The following is a 22,175-nucleotide window of genomic DNA, read 5'->3' as shown; positions in this document are numbered from 1 at the left end:
CTCCGTTCTGCCCCTCCTAAGAGGTGTTGCACAGATGAGTGCCGAGTGGGGAGAACAAAACTCCTTGGATCGCTTGTGCGCAAAATCCACCCCTTCTCTCCCCTCTTTCTCCTCCAGCCTCTGGATCCCGCTCTGCCCTCCCTCCCCCTCCCTCCAGCGGTGTGGGGCTGGGGACTAGTCTCTGTGCTCCTAAGGTGGGAGAGGGCTGCAAGCAGAGGAGAACGTCAGAGGCTCAGTTCTCCCCCTTCTGCCTGACGCTCCTGCCAGGATTCGCCAGGGCTGGGCTCTGGAAGAAATCACAGGAGCCCTGGCAGCGGCTGGAGGAAGCTGCTAAGGCGCGCACAGATCCTGAAAAGTCCCCGTGCTCGCGGGTTCACCTCCCAACGCGGTCCCAGCCGGCCGTCAGCACCATGGACAGCGGCGCCGTCCCCCGGACCGCCGCCGCCAACTGCTCCGATCCCTACACGCTCTCTGCAAGTTGCGCCCCAGCACCGAACCCCGGTTCCTGGGTCAACTTCTCCCACATGGATGGCAACCTGTCCGACCCCTGCGGTCCGAACCGCACGGCGCTGAGCGGGAGCGACAGCCTGTGCCCTCCGACCAGCAGCCCTTCCACGATCACGGCCGTCACCATCATGGCCCTCTACTCCATCGTGTGCGTGGTGGGTCTCTTCGGGAACTTCCTGGTCATGTATGTGATTGTCAGGTAAGAAAGGCGTCTGAGGTCCGAATGCTAACGGGGGGGGGGGGGCATAAGGGGACACCTGAGCCCCAAGGTAGAGTGTTTGGTGGGAAGATGAGAAAGGGGAGGTTAAACAGGGGAGAATGTGGGGCAACAGATTGGTGGTTGAGTGCAAAATCCTACATTTCTGCCCCCCCCCCCCCCATTGATAAAGAAACATCCAAAATTTCAGACACAGAGAAGTTGCTTTGGTAAAAGCTATGAAGCTCTGGCCAAAAGTAAATAAATAATAAATAAAAGTAAAAATAAAAAATAAATAGCTTGGAGCTCCCTTAATCTGGGCACACGCCCCCAGTGTCTTTGGCGGAAGCTCTGGAAACAGTGATTTGTGAGTAATGGAAAAAGAATTCTAGTGTATTTCCTCTAATTGGGGGGCCAGGTCTCCTTCTCAGTCCTTTCCAGAGATGAACCTTGGCAACTTCCCTGCTCCTGCTGGTTTCTTACAGCCTGCTGCACCAGGTCCCCACCCTGCCTCCCTCCTCAGAGCAGCCCTTACCCCACTCCTTCTACCCTTCGGCCACACTCATAGAGGAAGTTAGCCTGTGTCTCTCCACAGTGTTGCTTTGTTGTAACAAATATGACAGTTGTGTTGCCAGGTTTCAGTGGGCAGCTGCGGATCTGCTAGGGGCTGATTCAGTCAGCACTGAACTGGGTTCAGGAAAAGTGCAGGATATGTCTGTTTCGGGGCCTCCAAAGGGCATAAGCAGCATAAAACTGGATTATAAACTACTACATAGGATGTTGTAATGGTGTGCTCTTCAGAAATGAAAAGTGGTTTTATCCAGGGATATTATTTCGAAAGAGTTTGAGGTCCGTTTTCTGTTTCCCAGGTGCACCCGGCTGAGTTGGCACAGAGTGTGCCAGCTCTCAAGATTAACTGAGATCGGGATCGATTGTATTGGTGTTGATGCGTGTGTTCAAATCATGCATGTTAATATGGAATGCTATAGATTCACTTTTGTTAAAGTAGATCAATATTTTAACACTTTAAAATGGTTCCTGATTTAAGATGTTCTTCCTACTCGGGGTTCTATGTGTTCTATGTATGTAGGGAACATGGAATTTTCATGTTTGGCTACAATATTTGCTCCATCTACTCAGCAAATATTAAAGGTTTCAGCAGGCCTCCTTTATCACTTAACAGTTTATTTTCCCCATTATGCTTTCATTATCTAGGTACTGCATGTTGCTTGTACTTGAGTCTTTCTACTTAGAGGGCTGATTTCTTTAATTAATGATTATTAAAGAGAAATACTAATTTCCCTGATCTTTTGATGAGGAATAAGTAGTGTCTCTGAGAAAACAGCACCATCTATTGAGAAGAAAGCTAACAACTGAAGGTAATGCAGGGAGACAATTAATGGGAGAATTTATTTTTGTTAACATTTACTTTTTTTAAAGAATTTGTTTTTATAAACACTTTATTTTATAAAAATTCACTTATGTAATCCAATACAAAGATTCATATCAAATATAAAAAGTGCACCTCACTTTGCAGTTATGATAATAAAAATCATAAAGGCCTGCCTGATGAAGGGAAAATATGTTTCTCGTTTTCCTTAGAAAATTCATGGAATCATAAGCTTGTAGGACTTAACGGGGACTCTAGAGATGATCAGTGCTAGGTGAGTAAGCTGAGGCACAGAAAATATAAATGATTTTTCCAAGGACAGATTGTTTATTAGTTCAATACCACTGAATGTCTCTAACCGGTATAATTTTCTTTTTATTAGAGTGGCAAATCATGATTTTGGTTCATTCACCTAAAGAATGACAGACTAGGTTTAGTTAGCAGGAATGATGTGGAAATAATAAATTTTCCTATATTTATCTCTGGAATCCTGGAGAATAAAGGATGAAGAGAAATTACAAAAGCACCTAGAAATCCTGCCATCTGAAACATTATGTTTTATTCTCTTTTGTTGCATCTCTTGGTATTTTCCCTCATCATTTTTCTCCCCTCTAGTTTATGTTTTTCAATAAAGAGAAAGCCACTAGAGAAGCAAGTGTCTGTGAAAGTAGCAAATTGATCTTATTCCAGAGTTTAAGAGGACTCTGGATAGGTGAGTCTGCTTTAAAGGCATTACCTCTGACCTCTTAGTGACTTGGAAAAGGATGGTGACATTTTACCTTACTGGGAACATGATATTCTGCTTTACTTCTCTGTACTGAAAGTTCCACTAAAAGGTCACCCCAAACACCAACCTGTGGCAACTCAAGTGTTTAATCCAAGGTCAGATAACCTGCTGAGAAGATGACTGTGAAACAGGAAAAAAAAAAAAAATAGTTCAGTGACCAATGAAGTGATGAGGAAAGTAACAGAGAATTGAAGAAAATACGTCTGTTTAGCTGAGACTTGTAACTGTACTGTTTCCAGGCTGTGGTGTTTTATCTACAAAATCAGTTCAGCAATATTATTGTCCCTTTAAAAAGATGAGGGAAAAGGGGGTCAATCATATGGTGGTGGAGGGAGATTACACTGTGTGTGGTAAGCACACAATGCAGTATAAAGATAATGTGTTTTAGAATTATACACAAGAAACTTACATAATCTATTAACCAATGTCATACCAATAAACTTAACAAAATGTTAAGAGATGAGTATAATGCTGCATCTTTTAAAGTATTGAGATAAAATGTTCACTTCCTGCTATTATTTAAAAATTTAATAAATATCTATATATCCTATATAATAAAACCCTAATATGCAAATTGACCGATTGGCAGAACGACTGGTCACTATGATGCACACTGATCACCAGGGGGCAGACGCTCAATGCAGGAGCTGCCCCCTGGTGGTCAGTGCACTGCTCAGCCAGAAACCAGCTCCCAGCTGGTGGGCGCAGCAGTGGTGGCAGGAGCCTCTCCCACTTCCGCTGCAGGTGGGCCATAAGGAGTGAGGAGTCCAGGACCGCGAGAGCCCCAGACTGCGAGAGGGGTGTCTGACTGCTGGCTTAAGCCCGATCCTGGCTGGCAGGAGGACATCCCCCAAGGGGTCCTGGACTGCAAGAGGGCACAGGCCAGGCTGAGGAGTCCCCCACCCCCTGTGCACAAATGCTATGCACAGGGCCTCTAGTATATATATAAAAGCCTAAGCAACCGAATGACCAAACATCCAGTCAACCAGTGGCTATGATGTGTACTGACCACCAGGGGGCAGATGCTCAATGCAGGAGCTGCTCCCTGGTGGTCAGTGCGTTTCCACAGTGGGAGCGCCGCTCAGCTGACCAACAGGCACCAGATGCCAGGCTCACAGCTGGCAAGCGCAGCTGCAGCAGCGCAAGCCTCTCCCGCATCCCCAGCAGTGCTACCGAGCAGCAGCAGTGGCAGGCAGGCGCAGCAGGGCCGGGATGAGCGGGAGCGGCCACCTGCCACTACTCGCACTACCACATCCTTCGGAGGGTTTTAACTGGATGACATATAGTCCAGCTGAAGAATGCTCCAGTTCCCAGAATCTCTTCAGTGAGAACCGGATCTAAATTCCAGCCAGGAACCGATACAGGATAAAATGAGCAATAAAATGTGCGTTTCCTTCCGAAGAACTCATGGATCATCAGAGCTATTGCCTAAATCCTGCCAACATACTGACATATGGAAGAAGGCCTTCCACATCTTCCATTTCAGTGACTCTCAGTTTTGGCTGCATCTTAGAATCACCTGAAAAGTCTTTTTTTTTTTTTTTAATGAAAACCCACCTCTGCCCAAGGCTAATGGAATAATGGAATCAGAATCTCTGGACATAGCTCCTGGACTTAGGGAGGTCTAAAATCTCCCAAAGTGGCTTTGATCTGAAGCTAATATTGAGAAGTACAGATCTAGACAAGCTTTCCATTTTGTGAATAAGAAAAATGACACTTGTTTGGCAATAAGGTTTAAGAGTTCCGTCCATATGTGTACTCCTCTGAACTCCAGGAGGCAATTTATTGAGTAAGTTGTAAATTAAATTATCTCTCAAGAAAGCTCAAGCTCAAGATGTTTTAAATTTTTCCTTAAATTCCGCCAATGGAATCTGCACAGTAGGCATAAGAGAGTGAACAGAGTGCTAAACCTGAAATAAAAAGACAAGTTTGAATCTCTGCCCCTTTCCCGTTATCGTCGTCACATAAATTCCCTAAGTCTTTCACTTGCATGAAAAGAATAATGATCATATTTAATCTCCTGGGTTTCAGGTCCCCCTTAGATAAGATACATAGAAGTGTGCAGAAAACTCTGAAAGTGCTCCAGCAAAGTAGAGTTTTATTATTTGCTTCTCTCCGACTGAGAAAGTATCTACCTTCTCACTGGGCTCGCACCATCAGCCACCTGGATCTCATCATTCACCTCGTGCGTTGGCCTTCCCATACATCAGCTATATTATCTGTTCTAATATTTTGAAACAGAGTTTGTCCTTTTGAGTCACAGTTTTGCAGAAGCAAAGCAAGGCTTTGAATGGTGTCACTGTTGTCATACTCCATTCCAGTCCACTCCTCCCCAATGCACTGGATTCTGCCACAGTCATCTTCCTGGAAGCCATGATGATGTGAAAGCATTCTAAGGACAGATACTTGCAACTTGCTTGACCCCCATTAATAAGTTCTTCTTATGCTGTCCAATGAATACAGTGGAGAAAATAGACAACCCAGTTACTTTTTGGAGAAAAATAGCTATTTTTCTTACTTAAATGTTTCACATTTAAATTGGTGTTATCGTCAAAACTCTAGAACAGGATCTGTCTAAATAATGACTGCATGTGATGAAACTCCTTTTTACCAAGCAGAGTCCTCTATTTGAATTAGAAGAAATAACTTATAATGATGATGTCCTCTGAACACTAACTTTGGAAATTTAGGCATTTAAAATACCATCCCTGCCCAGCTGGCGTCGCTCAGTGGTTGAGCAGGTACCTATGAACCACGAGGTCACAGTTCGATTCCTGGTCAGGGCACATGTCTGAGTTGTGGGCTTGATCCCCAGTGTGGGGCATGCAGGAGGCAGCTGATAAATGATTCTCTCTCATCATTGATGTTTCTCTCTCTCCCTCTCCCTTCCTCTCTGAAATTATATATACATATAAATTATATATATGTATGTATATATATATATATAATTTCAGAGAGGAAGGGAGAGGGAGAGAGAGAAACATCAATGATATATATAATAGCATTCCTGTGCCTAGTCCTGGGTTCTGTTATCACAACAAAACTAATCATAATAAACTGGTTCAAAAGCTAGAGGTAGAATTAATGATGATACTGTGAGTCTCAGTGCCTGTCTATGCCTAACACTTTCATTATGGATTTTTCCAGGACTTCCCAGGCAATATTTGTCAACATCCAAAACCCCAGTAGTAAACTCTACTACTGCAAGGTAGAAAATAACATCCCTGAGGCTTGCAGAGTTTCTGAGAACTGAGAGGATCCCAAGTGTAGAAACTGTGCAGAACAAGGTGATCAATAAAGAGGCCTTTTTTGCTTCTGAGCATTTTTTCACTGAAGATGGGGTTCGGTGCCAGGGAAAGGTTAAATATTTTTGTGGGGGAGTATCAAATGTTAATTGAAAAGTGCTGCCGGCAGTATAACCTGAACATCAGAACCTGACTGTGCCTGCCAAGAGAACAAGTGAAATTATTACCAGCACTATAATTTCATACTCACTCAGCCCCCATCGTCTCCAAAAAGGAAACCACATGGGCTGAATGAACTTAAATGTGAGCATGTTTCTGGTGATGTTGGTGATCCCGGGCCACTACAATAAGAGGCCCTGTTAAAAGCAGACAACATTATTTGAGACCCTTCAAAGGGTCTTTCTTCCTGATGACAAAAGGAAGGTTAATTTTACTTACTTGTAAAATAAACAAAACATGTATATGCAAGAATAAAGACAGTGCCTTTAAGTTTTATACAAATTTATTTTTCATTACATTGAGTAATTTGATTTTTCATAAAATGTTCTGAGTATAGACAGGCTCATTTATTTATTTGCTGTGTTTGTTGAGCACCAACTATATACAAAACACTTTCCTAGAAGCTCCAGATACACTAGTGAGCAAAATAGGTACAGTCCTCCCTCTCTCCAAAACTACAATTTCACCAGCTGACAAATGCCAAAGACTGAGCCATAATAACTAACCTAGTGTTTTTTAACCACAGTATTAGACAAACATCACCCCCAAGGTTTATTACAATTACTGTAATTCATCTTCCTCTATCACCAAGCCCAGCAATGGGATAACCTGATTTGTCTCCATCCAATTTTCCAAATTTATCTAAAGGTGTTATGTCTCACAGACAAGATAGAAAAAAAAGTAAGAGGAGAGGGTCATGGTTAATTTTCACCAAACAATGAAAGAGAATTCTATTGACTGTAATTTATAAGTATTTATCAAAGTAGATATGGTAAACATTTTACAAGTTGTAAGTATAATACCTTGAAATGGTAGAGTACTAAATGAATGGTATTCAGAGGGGGGGAAAAATCTCAAGACTCATTGCTCTGGACATGTTTTCCTCCGTCACTGGCTGGGAGGATGGCCAGCCTACTTCGGAGACCCTGCCCCAGAAGGCAAGCTGCAGACGGCTCACGCTGGATGTGAGACCTGACACTTCTGTTCTTTAAAATCACTGTCCTTTGTGTGGAATTTAAAACGTAAGTATCAACGGAGAAATTCATGCCATCTTTTAAAAAAGGACTACCACTCTGAACAAAATTTCCTGCCTATACATATGTCACATTTCCACACACACAAAAAACAACAACAACACTAGTACATGAGTCAATGCCACAAAGCATATATTAATACATATAAAGGAACTAAGTTTTTTAAAAAAACAGATTTATAGACACAGAAAACAAATGGTTGCCAGATGGGAGGTATTGAGGGGCTTGGTGAAAAAAGTGAAGGATTTAGGAAGTACAGATTGGTAGTTACAAAATAATCATGGGATGTAAAGTACATGATAGGGAATATAGTCAATAATATTGTAATAACTTATATATGGTGTCAGGTGGGTGCTAGACTTACCAGAGAATGACTTTGTAAATTATGTAAAGGTCTAACCATTATGCTGTGTACCTGAAACTAATATAAAACAATATTGAAAGTCAAATGTAATTAAGAAATAAAAAGTACAATGAAACACAAATGACAATTTCCACAACAGACTATAATTATTTTCTCACTAATTTAGAAAGTCAAATACAAATGAACATGCTCTTCTATATACCCTTGTTTTAATTGCCTTTTAAAACATGTATATTTTTTTAATCCTCACTCGAGGCTATTTTTCCATTGATTTTTAGAGAGAGTGGAAGAGAGATAGAAAGACAGAGAAAAATACCTATGTGAAAGAAACATATTGATTGGTTGCTTCCTGCATGAGCCTGAACCAGGGCCCGGGCCATGGAGGAACCTGCAACCAAGGTACTTGCCCTTGACCAGAATCAAACCCTGGACCCTTCAGTCTGCAGGCTGACACTATTCACTTAGCCAAACCAGCTAGTGTTAAACCAAATTTTATATAAAATATATATGTCCGCTACTCTGTCAAAAAAAATTTACTCTAACTCTAGTACAAAAAATAGAAACTGTGCTTTGGTATAGCTGAGACATTTTGTTCACACAGATTGGGAGGTTCAATCTATTAGAAACATAATAGATTGGTCAACACTCTAGTTAAATTAGACGAAGACTTAACAAATCAAAATATTTGATTTGGTGGGGCCTGGCTGGGTGGGTGTAGACCTATGAACCAGGAGGTCACAGGTTTGATTCCAGGTCAGAGCACATGCCTGCGTGTGGGCTTGCTTCCCAGTACAGGGTGTGCAGGAGGCAGTCAGTCGATGATTCTCTCTCATCATCAATGTTTCTATCTTTCTGTTCCTCTCCTTTCACTCTGAAATCAATAAAAATATTTTGGTGGGGCTAATTGGTCAAGTAAAATCATCATAGTGATGTACACACAGGAAGTCATACTGGGTGACTAAAGGAGCTTTGTTGACCTCTATTATAGTCCAACCATTCAATAGAAAAATACAAGGCTTAGGTCAGGATAAAGAAGTCCTATTTCACAAAACAAAAAAAATAAACAGGCAATAAAATTTGATGACTACTATCAGTAAAATGAGTAGTAAAATTTGCCAGTGAAAATGTACTTAACAGAGGTTTATATTTGTCTCTGAAAAACATACACATGATAGACTCATTGGAGAAACAATGAGTCTATCTATCTGGAACATAGATAATAAATAAGCTTATTTGGGGGTCAATCCTCTTCTAAGCCCTTCCTGCCATCATCAGTTTTAAAAGCCTCAGCAGCATGGACCAGCCATATGACCCCAAGAAGTAAATTTAATATTTTCATGGGCACTCTCCATCTGATGAAACAAAACTGTAATAATCGCAACTTTCCTGACACCAAAATGCAGGTAAAATGTTCCTTTCAACATTGCCTTATCACTCCTACCTTGCCATCATATCTAACATTCTGTTTTGAAACAGTTGGTTATGTTCTCTCGCCAGACCTTAGGTCCCCCCAAGGCAGAGGGGACATAAATCAGTTGAGAATGATTGCCTAGCATGGTACTTGGCAAAAATTAAAATTAAAAAAGATGTTATGTAAAAGTACTAGGTGTACCGGTTAATAATGCAGATTTTTTTTCAATAGATGGAGTTACACATATGTTGATATATATGCGATTTGATATTTATGCTATTTTGTTGTATTGACAACAAGCTTCAAAACTTCATATGTCAAATTTGCTGAAGGTGTTAACATCATAGATATTTTTACACTTAAAAATGTCAAATTTTGTGTTAAAAAAAGAGCATTTGCGGGAAGTTTTAATTCATTACTTTATTTTGAAGAAAAGTGCTGCTGAAAGTTATCGTATACTTCAGGAAGCTTATGGTGAACATGCTCCATCTCAAGATACTTGTGAACACTGGTTTAAACGCTTTAAAAGTGATGATTTCGATGTGAAAGATAAAGAACATCCAGGTCAACCCAAAAATTTTGAAGACCAACAATTACAAGCATTATTGGATGAAGATGCGTGTCAAACTCAAAAACAACTTGCAGAAAGATTAAACATTGCTCAGCAAACAATTTCCGATCGTTTACAAGCAATGGGAAAGATTTTAAAGGAAGGAAAGTGGGTGCCACATCAACTGAATGAAAGACAAATGGAAAACTGAAAAATCATCAGTAGAATGTTGCTTCAAGGCACGAAAGAGAGTGGGTTTTTTTTGCATTGAATGTGACTGGCGATGAAAAGTGCATTTATTTTGAGAATCCCAAACGCACAAAATCATGGGTTGCTCCAGGTCAACCATCAGCATCAACTGCAAGGCCAAATCCCTCCGGAAAGAAGACAATGTTCTGTGTTTGGTGGGATCAGGAAGGTGTGGTGTGTTATGAGCTTCTAAAGCCAGGTGAAACCGTTAATACTGATCGCTACCGACAACAAATAATCAATTTGAACCACGCTTTGATCGTGAAATTACCAGAATGGGCCGGAAGACACGGCAAAGTACAGTAGGTCCTTGGGTGACGTGGGAGATCCGTTCCTACGGCCACGTAACACCTACATAAGCACCTTCATCACTCACATGGAGCACAGACACAGCAGTAATGAAGTGAAACAGTAAAAAAAAATTTTAAAAAGATAACCATTCCTGACCTTCACTTGTGGTAAATAAATAATAAAAAACATAAAGCACATATGTGCATACGTTGAAATGACAGAACCTTTTTTTTTTTTATAAATAAATGGGAGATGGTGACGTAACCACGAAACGACGTACTTCGAGTTCGACGTAACCCGAGGACTGCCTGTAATTTTGCTTCATGATGATGCACCATCACACACTTCAAAACCAGTTAAAAGACATGTGAAAAGATCTTGCCTGGGAAGTATTAACCCACCCGCCGTGTTCACCAGACCTTGCTCCTTCAGATTACCCCTTGTTCCAATCGATGGCACACGCACTTTCTGAGCAGCACTTCAAAACGTACGAAGAAGTGGAAAATTGGGTCTCTGAATGGTCTGCCTCAAAACAAGAAAAGTTCTATTGGGATGGTATCCACAAATTACCTGGAAGATGGGGGAAATGTGTAGCTAGCGATGGACATTACTTTGAATAAAGCACTTTTGATGTTTCTCTTGAAATTATCGTGTTTTTGATTACAAAATCTGTCATTCACCGGTACACCTAGTATGTTTGACTCAAAGTTGACACTCAGAGGGTTTTATCGTGAAAAAAAAAAGTATTATAAAAATAAAATATATTCTATGAAAATTAAGAACATGTCTATAAAGCTTTAGATTTTTTATTTCATAAATAAAGGCCAATATAAATTTTTCCATTAGCTAAGAGAACTGTGAAATGTATAGCTTTGATCATGAAGTTAGAGTATTCAACATAAAATTTTATTAGTTTGCCTCTACACGTTAAGGTTACTTATTATATTTTTCAGGTTTGTAAAAATGAATGTGCAATGATCTAATCAAAACACACAATAATATGAAAATTAAAATGGAGAAAGTTTCAAAAATAATAGATGATCCTGAAAGGCAATAAAATATTGTATTAGAGGCTTTTTTATAAAAAATATAAATCAAGGTCATAATTGGAATTTTCCTATTAAAAATACAGTTATACACATTAATTTACAACTAGAAATGTTGTTAGTGCCAAATGAGTCTGGTCCAAGTTGGAAGATAATTCTAATTGATTTAATAACCCTTTTTGGACCATAAGACTGAAATTTTAGATTTTAAAAACTAATGGGACTTGTTTGCTTTGCCACATTACCGCTGTATTCATGAATCATATTTTCTTCTAACAAATGCTATTGAATTCTCCACAGGGGAAGAAAAATGCTTTCCAAAAATCTCCCTGCCTAAAATTACTTAGAAAAAAAAACCTCAATAAACTACTTTCTGTTTCCTAGGAAAATCCTGGTCAGCATGGTAGTTACATTATAAAGATTTGTATACTCCTCAGATGGAAAACAGTCACCATAAGTTATAATTTTATATAAGCCAAGATCTATAGGAACTAACTGCGTAACTTTTATTTTCCTTCAATTGGCACCAAAGTTTTGGAGCAGCTACTTTTGCAGGAATTCATAGAATACCAAAATATAGGGTGCCCCCCTAAAATGTATACACATTTTTCAATAATTATAAAGACAGCGTTTACTAAAATACATTTCATTCTCAAAATTGAGCTATCAGTTGTTAAAGTGTGAATACATTTTTTGGAACACCCCATATTTAGGTATCCGAATGTACTATCACACATTAAAAGGAATGAACAGGGATAGCTCATTCACAGTTTTGACAAATGAACTTGGAAATTAACTCTTCATGGATGTTAATTAAAAACCTCTGTTGCAAAATTTAAAAGCAATGCTATCCCTACCCAGTTTGGCTCAGTGGATAGAGTGTTGGCCTGCAGACTAAAGGGTCCTGGGTTTAATTCTGGTCAAGGGTACATGCCTGGGTTGCTGGCTCGATCCCAAGCAGGGGGCATGCAGGAAGCAGCCAACCAATGATTCTCTCTCATCAATGATGTTTCTATCTCTCCCTCTCGCTTCCCATCTGAAATCAATAAAAATATATTTTTTTAAAAAAAGCAATGATAACATTTTTATTTCATCTTCTTACACAGTACCGATATAAAATTCTCTCCAATATGTTGTGCTATTATTAAGCATTGCTAATCATTATATCTACAAGATACACACACACAAACACACACAACCACCCCCAAAAAATTTAAATTATCTAGGAATTTTACTTGCATAGTAACAAACACTCAGACATTTAAATTTACAATGTTAAACATTTTTGTCCTTGACAATTGTCCTAACCCTCAGTTCTCTTTAATACTGAGACATAACCACAGTTGTTGTAGCTATTAATTAGAAATAGGATTTTTGCGAGCATCAGTTTACACAAATATATGTAGAAATGCTTACTGTATTTTATAAACTTACTAGAGGCCCAGTGTACAAAATTTGTGCACAGGTAGGGTCCCTAGGCCTGGCCGGTGATCAGGGCCGATTGGGGCCTTCCAGCTGCCGGCCAGAGTCTCCCTTCATTCCACACAACCTGCTGATGTTCAGTGCACGTCAGAGCAAACAATCAAACTCCCGGTCTCCTGGTTGAACTCCCGGGGGGACACTTTGCATATTAGCTTTTTATATATATATAGATAGATATATATAGATATAGATAATTTATCACACAAATTATATTATATGGTACATATTATTACAGTGCAATGTAATAGTGGAGAACATAAACTATAACAATCAGATATGGATTTAAATTATGCCTCTGCCACTGTTATTTTGAACAAATTATTTAACCCCCATGAACCTCAGTTTAGTCATGTACAAAAGAAGTAATAATATGCAATTCATAAGTCTGTAATGAAGATTAAATCATAAAACCCAAGTGAAGTGTTTACAGCAATGCTTGGCAGAAAGTAAACATTCAGTAAAGGTTGGCTAGGGTTATCACACTCCAAAAATAGCATCTATCACCATCGTCATTTAATTTGTTCTAGTGGTAATTTTTAGGGGTAATGTAATCACCTCTTTACAGTTGTGGAAACTAAAGTTCAGCCACTTGGTCATGGTCACAAAACCTTTTTTACACCTATGTGTTTTAATTCCAAGCCCAATGCGTTTCCTACTTGCCCATGCAAGCGTGGTTTACTCCTAACTTGATTAAGAACCCAAAACAAGGGGAAATTATCAAAATCAAGGTAGTTTAGTTATTCACTGATCTGTAGGTTTATAGCACTTTAATGGGATCGGTCCTGCTCTTAAGATCAAGTAAACAGTTGGTATGACTCAAGAATCACCAGGAATGTTTCTACCTTAAAAGGTAGGATTTTCATTTCTTAATCTCTTAACACTTAAATGTTTAAATGCAAAAATTTTATAGACGATACAGAAAATAAGCACTGTAAATAGAAACCACTTGATTACAATTAGCAAGTAGGTTTATGCTTTAATGACTGATAGATCTAAAGACCACAGTCAATAACTAATTGAAGGAATGGAATGCAGAATTGGTAGAGAGTTAGCTTAGGGCAGTGGTCGGCAAACTCATTAGTTAACAGAGCCAAATATCAACAGTACAACAATTGAAATTTCTTTTGAGAGCCAAATTTTTTAAACTTAAACTTCTTCTTACGCCACTTCTTTAAAATAGACTCTCCCAGGCCGTGGTATTTTGTGGAAGAGCCACACTCAAGGGGCCAAAGAGCCGCATGTGGCTCGCGAGCCGCAGTTTGCCGACCACGGGCCTAGGGCATGGTGAGGATCCAACTACAGCTGCAGTGCATGGTCATGGGCTCTGAAAAAGGAGATCACCCCCCTAAAAAGTAAGATGATGTCCAATATGAGCTTTCATAGCCCCCAGATCCACCTGGAATGGGTTCTGTCTGCTACAGATAGACAATGAAGGGGTATGTTTGCCAAGACTCCTGTGGTGCAGGCATCTGTTGTAACTACTGTGCTCTCCAAGTGGCCTGTACCCATCTGTGGACATCACCAGAAAATTCCCAGTGCTTCCTTCCAATTGCTAATTGCCGCTGGCCTGCTGCTGCTGGGACAACATCCGGATAAAAGGACACTCTGCTACCCATGCTCACCAGCCAAAATCCACCGGGAACAGACTTGGAGCTCAAACTACTGGGTTTATTAAGCTTGCTTCAGGAGGGGAGAGGGGACACCACTGGGATTTTAGTTGATGTTTGGTGATTAAGGAGAAGATTCAAGGAAGCAGAGATCTGTCTGGATAGGGCATTGCTCAAAACAAGAGTAATTTGACACATGGGCATCAATAATTTCTTATCTAGAGGGTGAATTAGCAGAATCAGGCTAGAGTCATCCTATATAACAAAAGCCTAATATGCTAAGTGTCCAGTCATCCGGTCAGCCATTCAACCAATCAAAGTGTAATATGCTAATAAAATGTTAAGGCTGCTCAACTGCTCACTGTGATGTGCACTGACCACCAGGGGGCAGACGCTCTGATCAGTAGGTTAGCTTGCTGCTCGGGTCTGGCTGATTGGGACTGAGAAAATGAGCCGGACACACCCTGGAGCCTTCTCGCAGTCCCTCCCCAGATGGCCAACTTCCTGCATCCCTCCCCAGCCCTGATCGTGCACCAGTGGGGTCCCTCAGCCTGGCCTGTGCCCTTTTGCCATCCGGGCTGAGAGGAACCCCCCCAACCCCCGAGTGCACAAATTTTGTGCACTGGGACTCTAGTCATTGAATAAGAAGCAGTGGACACCTCGTGTTAACCAGAAGAGGGAGAGGCTGGGCGTTTTTGTGGTTCAGGTGATTTGGTTTTACCTCTGGTCAGGTCTGGTTATAGAGACATCTTGTTTTTGTCTTGTTGCATCACAGCCATGGAAAGTCCTCATCTGAAGTTGATACTCTAAAGAATTATGTTCCATAAACGAATACTACAGCCTGGCTGTTAGCAACTAAACTAGCTTCCCAAAAGCTCTCAGGAGCTTTTTTCTTTCTCACCATTATGCAACCTCACTACTACTACATGCCATCCTCTCTTCTCCTCTGCCAATAGAGGGAGACAATGATGGAAATCGATGTGGGGAGTAGTAAGATGACATGAGATGGGAAAGCAGAAAGTATTTCTATGAGATGAACAGGAACATCTAATCTAAAGAGATAATCTAGTTGCAGGCTTAAGGTCAGCAGGACTCATCAAGCAGGCAGCAGAGTACAGATTAATCATGGTCTCTATACTCCAGAAGCTTATAGACTAAAAGACAAAACTTGATTTCAATATTGTTATCACATCTATTACACAAGACTAAGATTTCATGTGCAAGCATGCTAAAAGTTGAAAGTTATTCTCAAGTTCTTTAAGAGGGCCAGATTTGCTTTTATACAATACTCAAATTAAAACCTGTTTAAAGGTATTCCTATGCAATGTATCATTTTCAGGATGGCTGATTGAGAACAAACTCTAGAACAACTTTTAGAAATTATTTTTAAGGACACAAATTAAAGCAATAAATCAATGAAAAGCCATACACAAATTTATTAAAATGATGGGGAAATTCTTGGCAGGCAGCCTGAATGTTTAAAGGATCCTATTAAATGTCACTCCTTCTTCCCCTGATAATGTTTGGACAAACTGAGAGATAAGATGAAATGAATCAGCAGATAGAAAAAAAATATCATCTTTATTGTTGGCAAATACTTTGCTGTGGTTGTGACTTAGCTGTGCAGATATTATAGCTTCCTAATTCTAATCCCAGAATGAATACACAAACATATCTAGTCACAGACCTGGACCACAGGTAACCTTCTCATATGGGGACTAGTCCCTTTGAAACCTACTACCTGGAATAGTTGGATACAATATGTGTTTCTTTTGGGCAGCCAAACCTTAGGAAGAGACCGTGGAAGGGACAGAACGATGCATATCCTATTCTTCACCCTAAACATATAAACATAAGTCATTCCTCCTTCTTTTGAAAGAAGTGAATGATGCAACAGAGGCAGGTCAAGAGTGTTAGAGATATTGATGACTTCATTCATGAAATATGAGTTCATAAGAAGGGGTTTCCACAATGGAGTGGATTTCCACAGTAGTGGCAGCCTTGTCAGTTGCCGCTGGTGTGTTTTCCAGTCTACAGGCTACACAGAAGCAACAATGTCCACTTAAAAAGTGGTGCAGTGCTTGGGACAGAGATACTGGCTGTACCTGGGAGACCAGCAATGCTCTGGGGGATTAAAAGTTAGCCACCAGTGCACTGTGTCTCCCTCAAACCCATTCCATCCTCTACTCTTACTGGAAACTGTATGGTGCAGTCTAATTCCAGCTCCTGTCTCGGTGAGACCACACAGCAGAAACAGTGAACAATCCACCAAGGAATATTAACTTCAAGGGTTAACTCAAAATCAATACAATCGTATTGTTAGTGAGTGACTATACCATGAAAGACATTGGGGGAGGACACAGCAAACAAAAGAACTTACACTTAAAGAAACAGAATTAAATAGCAATCACACAAGGACTTTAAAATAACATATTTAATAACTTCAGGGGGTGAAAGAAATTATTTCGTGAAACAAGAAGAAGCAATTAGAACATAATAAGAGATGGTTATTAACTAGCAAAGCATTGTAGCTAATGACCCACAAATAACCTGGGCTTGAATCCTGGCTCCAACAATTGTTACTGATTATTTTGTGGCGATAGTGGTGGAGGTGGTGGTGGATGAGAAAGGAAAAACACACTTTGGGAAGTATTGCATTTGAGAAGCCAATGGCAGGCACAGATGTTCCAAAAGAAAGTTGGAAAGGCAGTCAAAGAACTGAAGAGATGGACTGTGAGTCCTAGAATTGATAGTATTAAACCATGGATTATTAGAGAGTAAAAAAAAAAAAATAGAACAAACTCAGTACTCCTTTAAAAATATATAATTCTGCTATGACATTGGATTTTTTTTTAAAGTCTCAGGATTTCCAATGGCCCCAGCATGGCCATCTTTAAAAAGAATATGAAAAAGCTTTGCATGCTTACCTTGTTTTAGCTAACAGTGGGCCGAGTATTTCTGGAACAAACTACAACATTATCAGAAATGCACTCCCAGAATTACGCATGGCCCAGCATACAGCATAGAGGCACATTTTTAGTTTTAGATGGAATCTAGAGAAACGGGAGAAAATCTCAAATGTTTGCACAGCTTTCTGTCCCTTGGGTTCTCTTGCCATGATGCAAGGTGGTCACACAATGTGGTCTTCAAAGCTCCTTCCAGATCCTACTTCTCATCATTCAGGACCTTCTATGACCAAAGTTCTTTTTTAATTTAACAACAAATTGACAAGGCAAAAGGACTATTCCCCCTGTTCACTTTTACTTCAAAAGCTTCAGATTTCCTTTTAAAAAGTTTGTTTCATTATGCCACAAAAAAAATAATAATAATAAAGTCACCCAAACCCTTCCTCCTACATTTAATTCTACTCAACAAGCATTTACTTGTATTCATCTTGTACTGGGCTCTGTGCCAAATGGATAATGTAATTCTATCTTTATTTCATTTAACTTTTATGTTCATGCTGTCTTTTATATTTTACTTATATTGAGTGGTTATATGTACAATATCATCACCAAAAATATAGATAAAGCTTTATATTTACTGTACTAAGTACAATAGATAATAATTTTACTGACTATGCCCTCTAAAATATTTGTAATCTACAATATACACTCGGGTTTCTTCAAAACACAATTTTCTAATATTAAATTGGTAAAATTATTTTATCCTATTTTGAAGTCATTTTCATTGTTGTTCTTTCAATATATAAGAAATACCTAGGGATATAACATTATTTGATGTTATTACACATGATTTTTTTTACATACACAACTACTAGATATTAAAATAGAAGAAACTTAATTTTCTTTTAGAACTCTCAAATTTGAAGGCAAATAATTTCTAAGCTCTAAAAACTAAGTATTTATAAGAAATACAGAACACCTTTATCTACAAACCCAAATGTACTATCTCTTGAGACAGATATTCTGATGCTGTTTTTGAAGTCATTTGGTCTAAAGAGATGAATAATCTACATATCTGCAAACCAAGATCTAAAGTCACAAATAAGACTATTCCAGCCTACTATAATGCTTTATATACATCAAAGGATTTAGCCTAGTAATATATGTCTATATGACATAAATATTAGTTATATCAGAATACAGGAATCAAGAAAGCAAAACTTCTGATCAAAGAAATGCTATTCATGTCCTAAAGTAGAATGAGCAGAAATCAAATAAAGCAGGAAATAAGCACTTCCTAAAAGTATAAGTTAAAGATGGTTAAGCAAAGTCTCTCAGCCATAATGGAAGCATCTCTCCTTTCATTTCCAGACAAGTGGCACATGGATAGATATAAGGACATGTTCTCAACCCATGCTCCACAATTTTAACTATGAAAATCTGGAAAAAAAAAAATATATATATATATATATATATACAATTAAAATGAATTATCCAGTGTCTGGATACTTGACTGAGAGCTACCTGTACCTGGCACATTATAAATAAATCAGTATGATACCTATTATCAAAACCATTTTATAGGTAAGAAAACTGATAGGTAGAGAAATTATATATTTAGCTATAGGTACATGGCTATAAATAGCCAATCTAATATTAGAAAACAGCCCTGCCAGCATGGCTCAGTGGTTGAGCATCGACCTATGAACCAAGAGGTCATGGTTCGATTCCTGGATTCCTGATCATGGCACATGCCCAGGTTGATTCTCCCTCATTATTGATGTTTCTATCTCTCTCTCCCTCTCCAAGAAAACAGTTCTTCCACAATGAATCTCAAATGCTTTCCCCTAATCCTTGCAGGGTTTTTTTTTAATTATTGGAAGCTTACCAGTATTTCACATTGCTGTCTTTTTCTGACTCAGCCTCCGCTCTTTCTTCATTTTCTAGATACACCAAAATGAAGACGGCCACCAACATCTATATCTTTAACCTTGCTCTGGCAGATGCCTTGGCGACCAGTACCCTGCCATTCCAGAGTGTCAATTACCTCATGGGAACATGGCCGTTTGGAACCGTCCTCTGCAAGATCGTGATCTCCATAGACTACTATAACATGTTCACCAGCATATTCACGCTCTGTACCATGAGTGTGGATCGCTACATCGCCGTCTGCCATCCCGTCAAGGCCCTGGATTTCCGTACTCCCCGCAATGCCAAAATCATCAATGTCTGCAACTGGATCCTCTCTTCAGCCATTGGTCTGCCTGTGATGTTCATGGCGACAACAAAGTACAGGCATGGTGAGTAATGTTGAGGGCCGTAGGGGTGGAGAGTTTATTGAACAAAATGTTGGTGAAGTCATTAGCCAACTAGAATTTTTTGGAGTGTTCCAATGTCTTAGTCAAACTGTAATTTTAATAAAACAGGTTTCTAGAAAAATGTCTTTGAATATTTTTTGAAATAGGAATTTTCCCTGTGGTTTTAAGCCACTAAACATTTCAAAGAGAATACCAGTATGATCTATTGGTTCTTGATGTTTTTGCATTTCATCAAAATGATGAGAAAATAAAAATACAGTTCTTCCAAGAGTAATTAGAACTTAAACCCAAAGCAAGCGGAGGCTTGTTTTATAATTTCAAGTGGCTGTCTCCATAAAAACAAAAATGTATCTTTCTAGACCTCATGTCAGAATGATAAACCACCCATCAAAAAGTGGAGTGAAAACATCCATTAGCTGGGATGTCCTATAGACTCTGGACAGTGATTATATTTTTTATATCAACATAGACCCCGTAGAGGACATAGCTCATGGCGGGAGGTCCATAATTGTTGGTTGAATGAAAACTTAGTGAGAACAAAGTGGACAGCAAAATGAGATCTTTAGAAATAAATAAATAAATAAATAAATAAATCTATTTCTAAAAATCAACACAGAGCCGAGTTTCTCCCACTGTTTCTTTAAATATTTCTTTATTAGCATGTATACTAATAGCCTTAAGTTAGCTAAGGTCAAGCTTAAAAATTAGTAAGCAAGAAGGCAATATTAATACCTAATGTCATAATTAAATGGTGCTTCTAATTCTTCCTTGTAATTTTTTTTTTTTTCACCCAGGTTCCATAGATTGCACACTAACATTCTCTCACCCAGCCTGGTACTGGGAAAACCTGCTGAAAATCTGTGTGTTCATCTTCGCCTTCATCATGCCTGTCCTCATCATTACGGTGTGCTACGGACTAATGATCTTACGCCTCAAGAGTGTCCGTATGCTCTCTGGCTCCAAAGAAAAGGACAGGAATCTTCGGAGAATCACCAGGATGGTGCTGGTGGTCGTAGCTGTGTTCATCGTCTGCTGGACCCCCATTCACATTTACGTCATCATTAAAGCCTTGATAACAATCCCAGAAACTACTTTTCAGACGGTTTCCTGGCACTTCTGCATTGCTCTAGGTTACACAAACAGCTGCCTGAACCCAGTCCTTTACGCATTTCTGGACGAAAACTTCAAACGATGCTTCAGAGAGTTCTGTATCCCAACTTCCTCCACCATTGAGCAGCAAAACTCCACTCGGATTCGTCAGAACACTAGAGACCACCCCTCCACGGCCAACACAGTGGACAGGACTAACCATCAGGTATGCAGCTTCTAGAATTGGGTATACTTACTGGGGATGATATGAAATGATAGAGCTTTGTACCAATCCAAGATTTCCACCCATTAGAAAGAGACCAGTAAGTAGGAGACTGGGGTTCAACATGAAGATAGAGAGAGGAGGGGAGCAAACTTTGACCACTGTGTTGGAGAGGCGCTTCATTTATAAGCCAAGCTCTATATATTTGCATGTTTTCCTTTTATATTAGAGACCTGCCAACTAGAAACCTGTAAAGCCTCTAAAAATCATTATCTCCACAGCCTTGTCTTCTTTTCAAAATGAATGACTCTTAGCGTATTGTGGAAGTGATCCTGATCTAGAATTCGCCTCATTTTCCCCAGCAATGCCATGTATTTTATGCATATCGCTCCAATATCCCTGTCACTTCTCAAAAGCCAGGCCTGCTCTGGTTCTGTGGTAAAAGAGAAAGGTCAGCACTTTGCTGACTCTGGTGACAGGTACAAGATGTTCCCAGCAAATCAGTGTCACCGCAAAGGAGGGAAGAAAGGACAAAATGAGGAATGATGATTTGCTGGAAGATGTCTTCCTACGTGCAGAAGAGTATAGATGATGGCCTGCATGAAAGATTCAAGATATTTATGCACCATCTTATCATTAAGTGAGGAATCGAAAGGGAGGAAAGAGAAAAATCCGTCTCTAAGTTAAATATTGGCTTAGGAAGCCACTGGTTTGCAAAATTTGGAGTCTGGCCTTTAAAGTAAATGAAGTACATCACGTCATGATTGCGGTTAATTTAAGTAAATGTTCAAATAATGGTGCCAGCACCCAAAAATCACAGCTTGTGTAATTTTATAACCCAGAACTCAAATTCAAACTTCCTGTAGAGTAAACTCTTGAGTCAGACGCTTAGATAAAGTTCCTAGGGCCAGGGGTGGGCCTGTGGGGACAGATGGTGCCATAACAAGGACTAGAACGAGAATTGCAGGAGAGGAAGGGAGAGTTAGCTGCCTCCTCTCTGCTGTCTCCCCACCACGCCCACCTCACTGTCCCCTGTTTGCCCCACTGCAGCCACCCAGCCAAACCCAGACTCACCCTTTCCAATTGACCACGGGACTAATGCAATCCTGTGGCCCAGAGGGGTCATTAATCCTCATGCCCCTGCTATTAAATAATGCTTAAATGAGCACAGGAACTGGTACCCCCCAGAGAGGATGAGATAATGATGGCAGACTCGCTTCCAACCAAAGGGAAATTAACTTATTATGTCTCACTTCTAAAT

At 39.7% G+C, this 22,175-nt stretch overlaps 1 protein-coding gene across 2 annotated transcripts in view; it reads left to right on the top strand.

The window, feature by feature from the left end:
• Positions 1–401: 401 nt before the first annotated feature.
• Positions 402–22,175, top strand: part of OPRM1 (opioid receptor mu 1) — a gene marked incomplete at both ends in the record, with an annotated part of 32,036 nt that continues 10,262 nt past the window's right edge. The window contains 3 exons of one of the 2 annotated variants that reach the window (XM_079780695.1): positions 402–706; positions 19,232–19,584; positions 20,397–20,917. In XM_079780695.1, coding sequence (XP_079636821.1) covers positions 411–706; positions 19,232–19,584; positions 20,397–20,917 — 1,170 coding nt within the window. The remainder of the gene's footprint in view (positions 707–19,231; positions 19,585–20,396; positions 20,918–22,175) is intronic. The other variant, XM_079780694.1, reaches the window with a different exon arrangement.

This window comes from Cnephaeus nilssonii (assembly GCF_951640355.1).
Source record: "Cnephaeus nilssonii genome assembly, chromosome: 9".
NCBI classification, from domain to species: domain Eukaryota; kingdom Metazoa; phylum Chordata; class Mammalia; order Chiroptera; family Vespertilionidae; genus Cnephaeus; species Cnephaeus nilssonii.
Note: the sequence above shows the minus strand (reverse complement) of the source record. Positions and strands in the feature narration are given on the sequence as shown.